General features: G+C 41.8%; 1 protein-coding gene across 1 annotated transcript in view; it reads left to right on the top strand.

Moving 5' to 3' along the window:
* Positions 1-16,387, top strand: part of Cmc1 (C-X9-C motif containing 1) — a 93,578-nt gene extending 77,191 nt beyond the window's left edge. The window contains exon 4 of the mRNA XM_052723693.1: positions 16,128-16,387. Coding sequence (XP_052579653.1) covers positions 16,128-16,248 — 121 coding nt within the window. The 3' untranslated portion in view covers positions 16,249-16,387. The remainder of the gene's footprint in view (positions 1-16,127) is intronic.
* The last annotated feature ends 1,425 nt before the right edge of the window (positions 16,388-17,812 follow it).

The following is a 17,812-nucleotide window of genomic DNA, read 5'->3' as shown; positions in this document are numbered from 1 at the left end:
AACTCTTTGCTATTGGTTTTAAGATAGGGTCTGGTGTAGCTCTCGCTAGCTTGGACTTCACTGTGTAGTCTAGACTGGTCTTGAGCTTAGCCTGATCCTTTTGCCTCTACCTTCTGAGGGCTAGAATTATACTTGGGAGCTACCAGTCTCAGCTTAGTGCTTTAATTCTTTAAATGAGAATATGCAGATTTCAGGGTGGTGGTGCATGCCTTTACTCTCAGCATTCAAGAGGCAGTGTTAGGAGATCTCTGTGAGTTCAAGGCCAACCTAATCTACAGAGTGAGTTCTAGGACATTCAGAGCTACATAGTGAGAACCTGTCTACGAAAAAAAAAAAAAAAAACAGAAAAAAAAGAAAGGAAGGAAGGGAGGAAGAAAGGAAGGAAGGAGCAGATATCATTGAATGCAGGTGCTTTTTTTTCTTTTTTAAAAGATATATTTATTTATTTTATGTATATAAGTGCATGTACATATATAATCTGCATGTACAACTTTATGCCAGAAGAGAGCATCAGATCCCACTATAGATGGTTGTGAGCCACCATGTGGTTGCTGGGAATTGAACTCAGGACCTCTGGAAGAGCAGCCAGTGCTCTTAACCTCTGAGCCATCTCTCCAGCCCCCTTTTGTTTTCATATCCATATGGGTTTATTATATACATTATTGACAAATATCCCAAAATATTTTAGTAAGTTAATTGATAGTTGTGAGATTTTAATTTTGGCAAGCTGTTGTTTTTCCAAATGCAGCCCTTGAAACATAAATATGAGTGTGGTGTAATATTTCTTAGGAGAATGAATTAAAAAGTAATGCTTTTCTGAATCCCTTACTTCTTTTTAAGGACAAATTTTAATTTAGAATCCCACAGTTGGGAGGGACAGGATTATCCAAACCCGTCACCCACCTCTGCAGTTAGAGATGAGAAAAGCCACCAACAGTTTGTATGCTTTTCTCTGAGGCAGTCTCAGCTGTGAGGGTCGCTGGCCCAAGCCCGTCACTATGGAGGAGTGGCTTCTGGTCCTGCTCCCTAGTGTGCCTCAGATAAGTCTCTCTTTCTCTTAAACGTATGCTTCTGTAGGAACACAAATGTTTTACAGAAGTGCAGTAAGCCAAAGCAACACTAAAGCAACAGTAAAGCACATTTAAAAGAAAGAAATAGAGATGAGCCCAGCCGGGAGAACCACCCACAAGCTGTCCTGGGTGCAGACTAGTGAAAGGTGAATGAAAAATGACTGCTTCCTGGTATGGTGGGCGAGGTTTGTTGAGATAGGAAGGAGCATAGCCAGAGGCATCTGGAAGGGTCCAGATTGAACTGGGCCGTCCGTGAAAGAGGGGGCGGCGGGGGGAGACGACGGGACAAACAGACCAAGAGAGATCTAGGAGCAGAGCCAGCCAGGAGCCAAGAGAGCACTACCAAAATGGCTGAGTTCTGTGGGGAAGAGGAACTAGGGGAGGGGAAGCTAAGCCTGGCCCCTGGGAGGGAGGGGTTTAGGGTAAGTGGCCAATGAGAAGTGCTGGGAGGAGCCACAAGTACTAAGGGAGACTTGTCCCTTGTCTCTTTGGGTTCTGACAAGTGTTGTTAGTGAGGCTTTCACAAGAGACGACATGGATATGACTCAAGTAGGGTCTGCCCTGGCTAGAGTACTGAGCCCTACAGAAAACAGGAGTGCGTGGGGAAGCCTCACACAAAAAGCACCTGCTGAACAGACCTTTTTCCTGCAAGATCAAAATATGCTATACTGAGAGAATGGAGAGATTTGCCCAGAGGTCTACAGACCACAGGAGGATGGCATTGCACAGCCTTAATAGCACTCAAGCCCCACACTTTCTGGGCAGGTGGAAAGTAAGTAGCTCCCTTATCCTAAGTGCCTCAGTTTTGCAAGGGGCGCATGCCTTTGCCTTGCTACATCCCACCCAGCCAAGTATGCTGTTCTCTGCCTCCCAGCCACCCCAGTCCACAGGGACTCTGGGGTGGGGAGACGGGTGACTCTTGAATCCCGATGCCTCTGAGCTTTTCCCACTGGAGTCCTTTGCACTGGAACCATCTGTGTTTCACACTCCAGCTTGAACCCTTAAGAAACCTAAGACAGGGAAACCTTTGTGCCTCCTCTTCCTCAAAATGCAGCCCTACCTTCTGTCATAGCTCAGAAGACTACACTGCGTACACACCTAAATCCTCACTGCTGTGTATTGTCCTTGAGAGTGACAGGAAGTCCTCCTGAGATGACTGAAGGTCAGCCCACCAAATAACAAAGGCTTCCAGTGAATAAACAGCCCTTAACAAAACACTTTGCAGTTTTGTGCTCTCCACATGGGGAACAGGTCTAGGTGATCAGCCAGAATTCCCACCCTGGGAGGTTCCTGGCCACATAGGCTCATCTGCAGAGGCTGGAGAGCATCCCAGTGTAGCTCGATTAATCTGCTGGTCATAGGTAGAAACTGGCTCTTCCTATCTCTGTACAGGAAGCTGGTGAGCAGTGTTGGAGAAAACTACAAATGTGTGCAGTTCTGGTGACAAGCACACCAATGCTTCGTGTATTGGAGACCATCTGCTCAGCACTTAGTGCCTGAGCACTGAACCTGGTTTATGAGCCAGCTGGAATTTCTTCCATGAACCTCAAATTTCCCTCACCCTGGTGACTGCCAGTGCCAGTGTGTGCTTCCTGTGTGACCTTATAAAAGGCACCAGAGCCCTTCGGTGGGAGGAAAAGGTGTTTGAGAAGTGTATTGCAAGCCACCCCTACAGTAGCAGATCACCTTTGTTAAGTCTGTGGGTGATGCCTGTGAAAACCAAAAGTTTCCCCCACAAACTGCAGCTGCCTTTCCTAGACTTCCTCAGATGATGTGCACAGCAGTGGGAGAGTCAAGGACCACTTGACTCTCAGTGCACAGCAGTGGGAGAGTCAAGGACCACTTGACTCTCAACCAGTTTTCATAGGCGAAGGTAGTACACAGAACAGGCCAGCACTGCAAAGCCTTGCTGTCAATCCAGAATTTTCATGGGTATGAAAACTAAAGATTTGCTCCCACTGTGATTGTCTTAACCTTGGCCAGGAGACCATTCTTTCTCATGTCACACAGGATTATAACAGTTGCCTCATCTCCCACAGTGCCCATTCCAGCTATGTTGGGAATATGGAAGGAGTGGGGGATGTCCCTTGGACACATGATGCCTGTGCTCCACGTAGTGTCATTTCTCTCAGCCCTGGAGGAGGAACCATGTCTGATGTCATTCTGTCTTGCCTCATCAGAGAAATCCTTCACACTTTCTCAGCCTAGAATCTCTAACTTTTCTCCAAAAGTGAAAATGCCAGAGAGTAGAACATTATGATGCATGCTTATAATCACAGTAGTCAAAGGGCTGACATAAGATCGCTGCTAGTTCAAGGCTGGTCCAAGCTACATTGTAAAATTCTGGAAATGTGTGTTTGGTGTGTGTGTGGGGGGGTGCCCAAGAAGAATTTTTAAAAATGTATGTGGGAAGCCAGTCATGAAATCCATTTATTACAGAAATTACAAAATGAATATTTCCCTCAGGAGTTGTTTTGACTACTATAAAACCATCCCGAGTAGTACTTGGGTAGCCATGTTAACAGAAAAATGGAGAGGAGGTAGGGGTTGGAATAGCTGTTGCTTATCCAAAACACTGGTTATTAAAACAAATAATACAAGTCAAAAATCTGACCACATCTTAGTTATGAGATTTGGGTTTGGTAAAGTTACAATGGGGGATTTCTACTCGATCATGATAGAGAAGCATGATGAATAGGTAAACGTCTTAAATGCTCAGTGGCTCAAATTTGAAAAATTGTTAGATTATTTTACATATATATATACATATATACATATATACATATATATATATGTATATATATATACTAGTCTGGGTTCTCTAGAGGAACAAAATTGATAGAATGATTCTATATTAAAAGAAGATTTATTAGCATAGCTTACAGGTTGTGGTCCAGTTAGTCTATCAGTGGCTATCTCTGACAGAAGGGCCAACATCAGTAGATGTTCAGTCTTTGAGGCTTGTGGGGGACCCACACCCACTTTTTCCCCAGGGTACTCTTGAATAGGGAGAAGTAAGAAATATTTAGATAGAAATATAGAGGGGAGAGAGACAGAGACACAGAATATCCTCTGGAGGACCTGGATCCTTATCCACCAGCCCTTTTTGTCTCTTCTAAAGGGCTATATAGAAATGCCAAGGGGTGGAGCAAAAGACCTCCCCCAGCACAGACAAGTGCAGACCTTTCCAAACACCTGATAACCATGGTCAGTCCATACCCTTATGCAGACCTACTGGGTAAAGCAAACTCAGATCTCACTAGGAAACCGTTGTGGGCTCCCAGAGGCTAGATGTCTTAGCTGGCCTTTGGCCTGTGTTGGATCCTGAAGAAGTATGTTCTACTGCCAGTGAATGACAGCCTCAGTAGCAGGATAGATGGACTTAGCATGGAGAGTGAGGGCAAGCAGGCTAAAAGCAAATTCTTCCTTCTACCATGTCTGTTTATATAGGCTGCGACCAGAAGGTGTGGCCCAGACTCAGGGTGGGTCTTCTGACCTCAAATGATACAATCTAGAAAATCCCCCACAGGTGTGTCCAGCTGCTTGAATTTTAGTTGATTTTGGATGTAGTCAAATTGACAACCAAGATTAGCCATCACAAGCCCTCCCTTTGTTAACTTAACACATAATCATCTCTCCTTATATTATTTTTAGTTTCTAGATCAAAACAAAAACCAGGCCATAATGACACTTAACATGATATAACTATCCTATGTATAATAACACTAAATGCATTATATATTTTTCAAATACCTAAGAGTTTTACTGTTAGTCTTTCTCCCATCCTTTCCCACATGGACCTAAAGCCTTTACAAAGATAACTGTTTATAGTGGAAATTAATGAGGCAATTCCATGTAGTTTATCTAATAGTCACAAGAGGTTTATTTTGGGTAAACTTACAGCAAGCAAAGGGGTCGGTTATGGGATCCAGGAGAGGTGAAGCACAGTCCAATGCAGTTCTTAGGAGAACTCTGACTTGGTCTGCGGTCCAGCATCCAGCATCCAGGATCATGAGGTAGCCAAGAGAAAGCGAGCATGTACACATCTCAGGTCTCAGGTCTTAAGGGGTCCCCATCTTGGCCATGCCCCAGGAAGGGGGCAGGTGCCTAGCAATTACCTGCTGCCTACTAGGGGCGGTGCTTCAGGGGTGAAGCACAGACCTACACTGTTCACTGGGGAAAAGAAGTAATCAGACTTTCCAAGGTCTATTGGATATAGGTTCTGAATTGGCAGTGATTCGGGGAGATCCCAAGAAGCACTGTGGCCCTCTAGTTAAAGGATGGACTTATAGAAGGCAGGTAATTAATGGAGTTTTGGCTAATGTCCTACTTACAGTAGGTACGATGGGTTCCCAGAATCAGCTTGTGGTTATTTTCCAGTTCTAGAATGCATAATTGGGATAGATAGAAGTTGGCAGAATTCTCACATTGGTCCCATAACTGTGGAGTGAGAGCTGTTATGGTTGGGAAGGCCAAATGGAAACCTTTTAGAGTTGCCTCTGTCAAGAAAAGTAGTGAACCAAAGGCAGTATCACATCCCTGTAGGAATGGTAGGAATTAGTGTCACCATCAAAGACTTGAGTGATGCAGGGCGGTGGCTTCTACATCTCCCTTTAACTGGCCTGTGCCAAAGACTGATGGATAGTGGAGAATGAGAATTGACTACAAAACCTTAATCAAATAGTGTCTTAGTCACTGTCCTATTGATGTGAAGAGACACCATGACCATTTAATTGGGGGCTTGCTTATAGTTTTAGAGGCAAGTTCATGACCATCATGCCAGGGAGCATAGCACAGGCAGACAGGCATGGTGTTGGTGCAGTAGCTGAGAGCTCACATCTTATCTGAAAGTTGGAGACAGAGAGAAACAGACTGAGCCTGCTATGGGGTTTTGAAGCCTTAAAGCCCACCTCCAGTAACACACCTCCTCCAAGGCCACACCCAATCCTTCCCAAAACAATTCTACTAATGAGGGATCTAGCATTCAAATACATGAGCTTATGGGGGCCATTCTCTGTGGTGATATGTTGTGTACCCTCAATATATTGTGTACCCTACTTATCTGGGGTCAGAGAACAGAGCAGCCACTAGATTAGACATAGAGGTCAGGCAGTGATAGCACACACCCTTAATCCTAGCACTCTGGAGGCAGAGATCCATCTGGATCCCTGTGAGTTCAAGGCCACACTGGAAACAGAGTCAGGCATGGTGGCACACACCTTTAATCCCAGCACTTGAGATCTCACGCTTTTAATCCCAGGAAGTGATGGCAGGAAGCAGAAAGTTATATAAGGTGTGAGGACCAGGAACTAGAGGCTTTTTAAGGTTTTAGGCTTTTTAGCAGCAGTTCAGTGGAGACACTTTTGGGTGAGGACTCAGAGGCTTCCAGTCTGAGGAAACAGGATCGGCTGAGGAGTTGGCGAGGTGAGGTTGGCTGTGGCTTGTTTTATCTCTCTCATCTTTCAGAATTTACCCCCAATATCTGACTCTGGGTTTTTTATTAATAAGATTATTTAGGAATTTGTGTTATAATTCTCATTCAAACACCTTAAGTAGTGACTTCTAATGCAGCTGTTGTACCAGATGTGGTGTCCTTACTTAAGCAGATTGTACCTCTTTGGTACATGGTATGCAGCAATTGATCTAGCAAATGCCTTCTTCTCAGTACCTGTCCATAAGGGCCACCAGAAGCAATTCACTTTCAGTTGACAAAGCCAGCAGTATACCTTTATAGTTTTACCTCAGTGGTATATTAACTCTTCTGCCCTGTGTCATAGCTTAGTTTGAAGGGAATCTTGATTATTTTTCTCTAACACAAAATATCACACTGGTGTACTATATTGATGACATAATGCTTATTGGACCAAGTGAGCAGGTGATAGCAACCACTTTGGACTTGTTGGTGACCATATGTGCATCCACGGATGGGAAATAAATCCAACCAAATTTAAGGGCCTTCTACTTCAGTGAAATTCTCTTAGGTGTCCAGTGATGTGGGGTATGCAGAGATATTCCTTCTGAGGTGAAGGATAAGCTATTATTGCCCCTGACTCCTCCCACCACCAAGAAAGAAGTACAACGTTTAGTGGGCCTATTTGGATTCTGGAGTCAGCACATTACCCACTTGGGTGTGTTATTCTGGCCCATATACGAAGTGACTCGGAAAGCTGCTAGCATTGAGTGGGGCCTGGAACAGGAGGAGGCTCTTCAACAGGTTCAGGCTGCTGTGCAAGCTGCTCTACCACTTGGACAATATGGTCCAGTAGACCCAGTAGTACTTGTGGTGCCAGTGGCAGATAGGGATGCTATTTGGAGCCTTTGCTGGCCCTTATAAGTGATTCATGGAAGAGACCTGTGTGATTTTGGAGCAAGGTTCTAACCATCATCTGAAGACAACTATTCTCCCTCTGAAAGACAGCTCTTGGCCTGCTATAGGGTCTTAGTGGAAACTGAATATGTGATAGTGGGCCACCAAATTATCATGCAACCTGAGTTGTCCATCATGAGATGGGCACCATTATCTGACCAACCAAGCCTCAAAGTAGTACAAGCCCAGCAGCAACCCATTATCAGATGGAAGTAATATATATATTATTTGACCCAAGCAGGTTCTGAAGGGACAAGCAAGTTTCATGAAGAATTTGCCCAAATGCCTGTGATTTCTACTCCCATAATATGCATAATTTCCTATCTCTAATTCATTAATTAAAATAACGTGTAAGATGAATTGCTAAACAGTCTTATTAATAAAAAACCCAGAGCCAGATATTGGGGTGAAAACTAAGAGATCACAGAAGCAGAAAGAAACCAGCTATGTTCTTACCACTAGAAATCTTCAGCCAAAGAGAGAGCCACTTCCTGTGTACTCACACCTATATCCTCTCTGTCCCTGCCATCTCACTTCCTCTCTCTGCCCAGCTACATCACTTCTTCTTTCTGCCCATCTCTGTCACTTCCTGTCTGTATAGATCTCCAGACCTCTATGGTTATCTACTGTTGGGATTAAAGGCGTGTGCCACCATACCCAGATCTTTTCCCATTGTGGCCTTGAACTCACAGAGATCGGATGAATCTCTGTCTCCCGAATGCTAGGATTAAAGGCGTGTGCTACCATTGCCTGACTTCTATGTTTAATATAATGGCTGGCTTTTTACTCTGATCCCCAGGGAAGCTTTATTAGGGTGCACAGTATATTGGGGGACACGATATATTGCCACAAACATGTTTTTAGTTGGACATAAATCTGTAGAAACTCAGCCCTAGAGCAGAGTTGCAGGAACAGTCTATAGAGAGGATAGCCTAGGCTCAGCTGGGTCACTGAGACTTTGGGGCTGTCCTCATGGTGAGAAAAGACAGTTCTGGGAGTGGTTATGATGTACTATGTAACATTGACCACGGGGCCTGGAGTACGATATGCACTTAGTAAACAGTGACACTTTCTTATCTACTCTTATTTGACAGTATGAATATCTTTTCATTTCCAACTTTCTAGAAATATGAAGTATAGGGTCTAGTTCGTCATGGGGAGGGAGGACGGAAACTGTTGCTGTTGGTTTAGAAGAGAGAAAAGCAACCAAAGAAACAAAGATGGGTTTGACATTAGCTGAGGAAAAGTGCAAAGTTATGAAATTTTTCTTTGACAATAAGTCTCAGAATAAGTGCTCTTCTTTGTTAATTACTGTGATGAGCCACAGCGTGCATGCGACTGCTGCTCCCCTTTAGGAACATGTTGAAACAGGAATGGTTCGTGCTCCTTTATTCCTGCCTCTCATCCTCATTCTTCACTATACTGTGACCACTATACTGGATCTTCCAAAACTACTGAAGACTAATGTGCTCCTGATGGCCAAACCCATAAGCAGTCCTTCCTCTTTTACTCAAGTTTTTGATAGTTTCCCTGGCAGTGATGTCTCGTTAGCCACTGTAGTTGGTCTTTCTTGTCAGAATTTCTCATGGGAACCACCAGTTCCTAAATAATGACATGGAGACATATTAATTATAAAAACTTGGCCTTTAGCTTAGGCTTGTTCCCATATAGCTTTTATAACTTAATTAACCTGCTTCTATTAATCTACATTTTGCCACGTGACTTTACCTGTTGGCGCAGTCATATCTGATGGAAACAGCCAAAGTCATAAAGCCACCACAGCTGTTTGACAAAGATCCAGCAAAGCTGAGCTGCACAATGGCCTCCAAGCCACTTTTGTTTTCGATCTTTGCATGTTGTATACTTGGGGACTTTTATATTTGTACAATTTGAGGATATTGGATTGATGGAAATATATTATGAGTCATTTGTGCCTTCTCCCAGGAGCACTGCTTTTGAGCTTCCCCAAGAAGGTTATGAGCATACTACCCCTCCCACTTTAGGAAGATATCCTTATCTACTTGAAGGTCTTTTTCCTCCTTGGAGGCTGTGACACACATACAAAAGCCAGAGGTGTTGGGTGGTAGTGGCGCACATCTTTAATCCCAGCAGAGGCAGGCGGATCTTTGTGAGTTCGAGGCCAGCCTTGTCTACAGAGAGAGATCCAGGAAAGGCACAAAGCTACATAGAGAAACCCTGTTTCTAAAAACTAAAAAAAAAAAAAAAAAAAAAAAAGCCAGAGGTCTCTTTATGAAGGTTTGATATATTCTTAAAACATCTGTCACCATAGTTACTCAGGAACAAGATAATCAAAGCAAGGTAAACTTTAAAAGGTCAGCAAGATTCGATGAGCTAGAAGAGTTGGTTGCAGATGAGATTACAAGTCTCTTTTTACTATATACTCAGGCCATTATGTGGCATATACAGCAACAAAGTTAGATTAGCTGAAGTTACTTCAGCCCCTCACAGAAACTTATATTGATGGTCAAAGAATATTGTGGAAAGATGATAAAAGGATGAGTTGTCAGGACCTCCCTTTGTTAGAAAAGTTAGCTCATGCAAAGCCACTGTGGTGTCTTATGACCAAAGAACAAAAGGATACTAGGATTAAACATATAAATAAATTTTGTAAAGTTATAAAATGTAAACATTGTATTATGCCAGAATTTGAATAATAACTGCAGCAGCTTTGACCTGAAGATTTTTCTTGGGCACTCTGGCTATTAAGAGTTAATAATACACTACTTAGGACATGGCAAACTGCCTGGGCTGGCTTGGAGATTTTCTTTCTTTCTAGCGTCCTTAAAGACACAAAAATAGGCAGCCTGAGAATGGGCTGTCATATGCCTCTAGATACTTAAAAATTGGGTTATGAGATTAATGAGTAAAAGTGATTGTAAAAGATAACTCTTTATCAATGATGACTAAACTTGATTGTAAAAGATAACTCTGTTCTGTCACGGTTCATCAAATGACTAAACTTATGAACCCAGATGTGCAAGAGGAAAAGTTGAACACATGTCTGAAAACAAAAATGTTATGATCTATGTTTTGAAACACATGAATCTATCCCTGTTTTCTGAATTCTGTATAAACATAGAAGCACTCTGACTGCTAGTCAGTCAGGTTACAAGATTCTCTCAACCATCATGCCTAACTCATCCTTCCCTCACCAACTCCTTACCTCCTCTCTGGAACCTTGCCACTGCCAGGACTGGCCTCTGTCAACCTGTCTTCCATTCTTTATGTCTGGCTCCCTCCCTGTCTCGCTGGTGTCTCCTCATGCGCCTAGATTCATCCCAAGTTCCTCTCTCTGCCCAGAAGTCCCGCCTAACCTCTCTTGCCTATCTACTAGCCATTCAGCTTTTTATTAAATCAATCACAGCGACACATCTTCACACAGTGCAAACAAATATCATGCAACATTCCTTCCTTTTTGTCTAAATAAAAGGAAAGGTTTTGCTAGGCGGAGGTGGTACACACCTTTAATCCCAGCACTTGGGAGGTAGAGCCAGGGGGCGGATCTCTGTGAGTTTGAGGCCAGCCAGGTCTACAGCAAGGTCGAGGACAGGCACCAAAACTATACAGAGAAACTCTGTCTACAAAAAAAAAAAAAAAAAAAAAAAAAAGGAAAGGTTTTTGTAGCTAGAGTTTTCCTGCCTGGCCCACAGTCAGGACAAATCTCTGTCACCCACCAGTCCCACAGCAGCTCAGACCCGACCAAGTAAACACAGAGACTTATATTGGTTACAAACTGTATGGCTGTGGCAGGCTTCTTGATAACTGTTCTTACAGCTTAAATTAATCCATTTCTATAAAATCTATACCTTGCCACGTGGCTTGTGGCTTACCGGCATCTTCACATGCTGTTTGTCATCATGGCGGCTGGCAGTGTCTCTCTGACTCAGCCTTCCTGTTCTCTCAGTTCTCCTCTCTGTTAGTCCCGCCTATACTTCCTGCCAGGCCACTGGCCAATCAGTGTTTTATTTATTGACCAGTCAGAGCATTTGACATACAGACCATCCCACAGCAGGTTTTTATCTCTAACACAGTAAAACTATATACAATAAGAACAATTATCAAGTAATGATTACATTCACAATGTCTAGTCCATTTGTATTTGGCAAATTCAGAGAAATTACTCTGTTATCTATCCTGTCTTGGTGAGTTCAAAGTTTCATACCTAAACCACCTTCTATCATAACTTCTATTGCCTACCTAAAAATATATTTTTAGACCTTAAGGTTTTATGTCTCTCAACCTTATAAACTTTACATCTCTTTTGTAAGTTTCTTTTTTGAATTTAGTAACAAGGAAAACAGTATAACTGTCTTAAGTCTTCAACCCCATCAGAGACCCGAGGAGGATATAATATTACCTGAGTAAACAAGAAGTGCAGAGCAAACAACTTCCAAAACTATAGCAATGACAGAGACAACTGGCTGCCTGGACAGTCACCCAAGGTTCCTCTGTAACGTTGGGGCATCCATCTTCAGCTTACAAGCCTAGAATATCTGACAGACTTTCCTGTGAAACAAGAATTTTGAAGGACTGTCCTGCCTACTTTGTCTTAGCAAAGTTTGGCAGTTGTTTTCTTTTGTGTCCTGCTTGTCCAGTTTGGACAGTATATTGTCAGCAATTGAGGCAAGGGCAGTTTCCTGCCCTAATGGCTAGCTTTGCCACTAAGAAAGCAAACTCCTTATGGAGGTTTTTCGATGCCCACCAACCTTTTTTGAAGTAAATTGGTGCTGCCAGGAACAGATCTGTCTCAATGTCATGAAAAGCCTTATGTTATTAAAACACCTTAAATGCCATATTCTGTGGGTCTTTGAAGTGTTTGAAGACTATCTATATATCTAAAATATCTCTGATTGACCCTGAAAATATATCTAACATGACTATAAGTTTGCTTGTTATAGATGACTATTAGCCTGTGTTCCTTAATTACCCTAAATAGTTTGTAATAATAACTTTCAAGGACTATAATTTTACATTATGTTGTTAAATGAGCTGCATAGGTATAATACCTTAGACAGGAGTAGAAACATATATACAATATAACAAAAATAACCTTAAATTTGTATCAATATACAAAAATACTTGAAACTGCTGTGCGATGTCTTTCTGTACGCTGTGAATATATGCTGTTCCCATTGATTAGTAAATAAAGCTGTTTTGGCCTATGGCAAGAAAGCTTACAGCCAGGCGGGAAATCCAAGTAGAGCTACAGAGAGAAGAACGGTAGAGTGGGGGAGATGCCAGCCACTGCCCAAGAAGCAGCTAGATGCCAGCAGATTGGTGACATCACAGCCACGTGGCAACTTATAGATTAATAGAAATGGGTTAAGTTATAAGAGCTAGCTAGCAAGAAGCTTGAGCCATAGGCCATCCAGTTCGTAATTAATATAAGCCTCTGAATGATTATTTTATAAATGGCTATGGGTCATGGGTGAGAGATTTTTCTCAACCACGAGCCAGGCAGGACACAGGAAAACTTCCAGCTACATTAAATAGGAGTAAAAACATATATACAGTATGTTTTAACAAAAATAACCTTAAATTTGTATCAATATACAAAAATCTATACCAATTTAAAATATTTGAGACTATAGTGGTTGCTTTTTTTTAGTTTAAAAGTAGAGTCAATAATCTACCCTTTCTCCTATCATTCCTATATTCCCCCTTTTTTCTTTTCAGAATGAGATTCCTAAAACTAATCTTTTCTTAGTTTCCTCCCTGACCATGGCCAGTGACAACTTGCAACCAGTCCCCCAAAATGATGATAAATATCCATAATCCGCCGAACGACCAAAATACCCACCCCACCTCTTGGGAATGTGGGCGTTGTGTTCTTAAAACTACTACTACTTGTTGTCTGGGGGTGACAGCATCTTTAGGAGACCCTGAGAAAATTGAGATAAAGGTCAAGACCTGGGAGAGCTAGCTGTTGTCTAGTCTTGGTGTGATGGGAAAGTGTAGGGCTTATCTAAAGTTCTGGCTGGAGTAGTCTATGGAGGCTGGACCATCTCAGCTAGTAGCTTTAAAGTTGTTCTGGATGAAGATTTTACTGGAAGCTGTAACAGAGGCATTCTGAAAGGCTAGATCACCTGGGCAACTTGTCCTCATTGGTGTCTGGTCTTTTTGTTCTGAAAACACATTAACTTTTAAAGGTAATGTACATATCTGCACTAACACAAGTATGGAATGTGCGGTATGCACAAATCATCTAAAGATGATTCTCTATTCTATGTTTGAGCAGGTGAAAGACATCTGTCAACTTTATAAATCTGTTTGGACTGTCTAACCAAGCTGTAATATGTATGAATCTCTATCCATACCATATGGAAGAATGGCATGTAATAAGTCATGAGGACTCTGTAACCAACAAGATTTATTATGTCTCATCCAGTCTCAGAGCTGTTTCCATGTCAAGGGATCAGCATATACGTTACCTCTTCTGTAGTCCTTTCTGGTTCCTTCCTTCATGTCTGCAGCCAAGAATTTTAGGAGGTCTCCCCTGGTCAAATCTGATCTTTATTAATTTTGAAGGAATCCAAACACAACACATTTTCTGACTTCCACTCTGAAGTTAAAACATTCTTAAAATATATAGGCTGGTTTAATTCAGTAATTTTTTTTCCCCCACAATCCATTCTCTCTTAGTAGCTGCCACTTTTTTATTCATTAGCATTAAAAAAATTCAAAGTCAACAAAGCACCATACAGGATCCAGATGCCCTGTGTATTCCCCATCCTTACATAGCTTATTCCTTTTATATTATTTTTTGAAAGAGTATTACTTTTAGACTATTTTTAAATGACTGTCTATACCCATTTTCACTTTATTTTATTTTTTATTTTTTTTTTTTAGCACCTAAGCACATTTTAAAGCATACTGTACCTACCTGTTCAGAGGTTTCTTTCTTTGGTCTGGACCTGGCTTTACTGTGCAACTGCAGTGTTCTCTGACTGTGTGAGTCAAGCCTTAAAGTGACTGACCAGACAAGAAGGGGTGGTTGCATGCAGAGAGACTATGGATTATGGCTCTGGGAACATGTTGTAAAACCTTTCTGTGCATCTGCAGGCTCCTTTCGCAGCTCTGCTTAGCACATGGCGCTGGCAGCTGCCTCTGCCCCCTTTGGGTCCATAGGCACTGAGGGCTAGGTGTCCCAGCTGTGCCTAACCATCCCAGCTCTGGGAAATTGCTGAGCCGAGTCTCTGCTAGGGGCAGCCAATTGTTGAATGCTCGTGGAGAGGCCAAGGCAGTCAGGTAGTGACTTTGGTGGTGCTGGCTTGACTTCTTCTGTGTGGTTGTGCCATGTGTTGGAGTGCCAAATGTAGTTGGACTTTATTGTCGGACTTTCTCTTGGGGACCGCCAGTTCCCAAATAATAACATGGAGACTTATTAATTATAAAAGCTTGGCCTTTAACTTAGGCTTGTTCTCATCTAGGTCTTATAACTTAATTAACCTGTTTCTATCAATCTTCGTTTTGCCTTTTACCTTCCATTCTGTATGTCCATCTTCCTGTCTGTCTGGTGTCTCCTCATGTACCTAGATTTATCCCAAGTTCCTCTCTCTGCCCAGAAGTCTTGCCTAACCTCTCCTGCTAAGCTATTGGCCATTCAGCTTTTTATTAAACCAACCCAATCACAGTGACATACCTTCACATAGTGTAAACAAATACCCTGCAACAGGCCACACATTTCTCCGCGCCTCAATCTTGTCTCCCTTAAGCTGTTCCTTAAAGTTGGGTTCTGTTAAGAATTTTAAATCTAAGTGTAGTTTTTACCCATGGATTAAATAACTACAGATCTCATTTTTCTGCTTTCCCTCATGTCCTAAATAGAACTTTTTTTTTTTTGGTTCAGACTGTGTTATGTGGCTTGAATTATAGTTTTCTATAGTCTAGAGTCGTCTGTCTCCTAACTAACTCTAGTTATTTACCAAATCAGTTTTTTTTCTCCCCTGTTGCATCCGTACATCTCTTCCTTTGGGCTAGTGGAAGCCCTCATCATTTCTTGCTTGAATGATATTAGTGATCCAACTTTAAAAACTTTTCTGTCCCTTTCAACCTACCTGCCATACACCACCAGTCATTCAAGAGTCTTCTGTTTGCAGTTATTCATGTCCTATTGCTTTTGAGATAGACTGTTGTAGATTGGCATAAGTGGCTCATCATACTTAGGTTCCTGTGCACTCTGTTTCTTGGGTTCTTTCTGCTGTGTGCATAATTCACTATGGGAGTACCAGTCCACTTGAAGTGACCTGTGCATATCATTCTGCCTTCACATGCACTTTTCAACATGCCCTTTTGCTGTGTTTCTGTGTCCCTGCAAAACTCAAGCATGTTTTCGTGACACCTCCCCTTCCTCATGTTTCTATATCCATCTTTGTACTTTTTATATTTTGTGTTAGTTCAGCCTTTGCCTGTTAAGCCATTGGCTCCTGGAATGTAGCATTTGTTCTATTCTGTGATAAGACTAAACTTAAGACTGTATATTACTATACTTTTTATTAATTACACATTTAAAAAATTTTTAGTTCTATTCTTACTAGTTCATTAATGTTTATTGTGCCTTGCCGACTATTACTGAATGTCAACTTCTCAAGATTTAATCTCATGAATATCTGAATTTTATTAAGGTTTATATTGTATCTATTTTGAATTATTTTATTTACTCCTTGTAGCTATAATGATCCAGCCTTCTATGAAGAATGCAAACTGGAATATCTCAAGGAAAGGGAAGAATTCAGAAAAACCGGAGTTCCTACTAAGAAGAGGCTGCAGAGGCTTCCTACAAGCATGTAGGTCAATAATGAGTCCAGGAAGTCACATCTTAATGGAAACCACTTGTAATATAAGCCAAAAGTGATGGACCGAAACAATGTTTGCTCACCCTAATCATGAAAACTTATTTTTTATGAAATAAAAAAATCTTTATTTCAGAGTTCTAGTTTATTAAATATGGGATAGGAGGAAAACTATAAATGGAATGTTTTCCTGAAAAGAAAATTTTTTTTAAACCAAGTCCTTCCACAACTGTAACTGCAGTCAGTGCTAGTGGTCTTAGAATTCCATGTGTATTACCTTCTTCTGATTATGCAGGCTGATGGCTAGTGCAGGACCAGAGTACTAAAGCAAAGGAACCAACAGCCTTCAACCCTCTCATACACAGCACCACAGCTGTGAGCCAGAGCTCTTCTTCACTCCAGCACTTACTGTGCTACTGTGGACATCAGTTTCAGTGACTTACAACTTACCCAGCTTTGTCAGAATATGGGGCATGTAGGCAGGGCTTCAGGCTTGACATGGGCTTATTTGAAAACATAGATGAGGTTGGGTGAATTAATTTTCTGAAACCTTTGATGGCAAAGTTTCTGTACTATGTTTCTTGATCTTTTCAGCTTTGTATAATCTTTGATTTTAAGATGTTGTCATGTTAAGTGTGAACTTCTGTTTTGTAACATTGGGGACTCAGGAGGAACTGTGGTTTTTGCTCCAGTGTGTTAATTTGGGCCTAGCCTGCCCCCCCCACCCCCTTTTTAAGCTATTTCTTAAACAGGAAGCTAAGAGTTAGCTTTTGCTCCAATCCCATGAAAACAGTTTTTCTCATTCAAATGAAATGAGCTATGAATGCATGTTAATTTTCACACAGCACTCACCAAAGAACTATTTTACTTTGTTTGAAACTCAAAGAATCCATTCTCTCAGACCACAGATCAACAAAAGGTGGCCAGAGGCCAAAACAGAGCAACTGAACACATAAGTCTAGAGACTGCAGCCTGGTAAGAGTCAGGCACCCTGTTGCTCCTGTGCAGGCCTGTGGCATTGGTGCATTTTGTAATGTACACGACTACACTTCTTGTTTTCAGTGATTCAGAGGTATAGAGCAGTTACTGTAAGAAGCAAGTGAAGTAGTGACAAAAGTTTTGTTGTGTGTCACAAAGCCATAGGTACTAGACAAACAAACTGTTCACATTACCTCTTGGACCTGCTGCAGATGTATCTTTGGTATACTGAGTTTCAACTGTTGCATGCTCATAGGGCAGGTTTATTCTTGACCTACATATGCATTCAGTTTTATTTTGGCCTCAAGTCAATACAAAAATCTTTAGATATGTAAGCGTTTTCTCAGGCTAATAAGGGATCAAGAGGAAGGAACAGGTGGCTGTTCATTGTATTACTGAGTTACAGGTGTGCTTAACTGATCTCCTCACCAAAAGAAATCCAGCTATTACAGAAAATGTTAAGGGAAGCTCTTTGGAGCGTTAGCTAATATGAAAAGGGCCAACAAAAATGTCAATTTTCATGAATCGCAAAATACAGATGCCACCTCTTCAACCACAGGGTTGACTGAGTGTATACTTAAACA

The sequence above is a fragment of the Peromyscus californicus genome, unplaced genomic scaffold (assembly GCF_007827085.1).
Source record: "Peromyscus californicus insignis strain IS unplaced genomic scaffold, ASM782708v3 Scaffold_11__1_contigs__length_118956290, whole genome shotgun sequence".
In the NCBI taxonomy this organism is placed as follows: domain Eukaryota; kingdom Metazoa; phylum Chordata; class Mammalia; order Rodentia; family Cricetidae; genus Peromyscus; species Peromyscus californicus.
The sequence above is the reverse complement of the archived record's forward strand: the minus strand, read 5'-3'. Positions and strand labels throughout refer to the sequence as shown.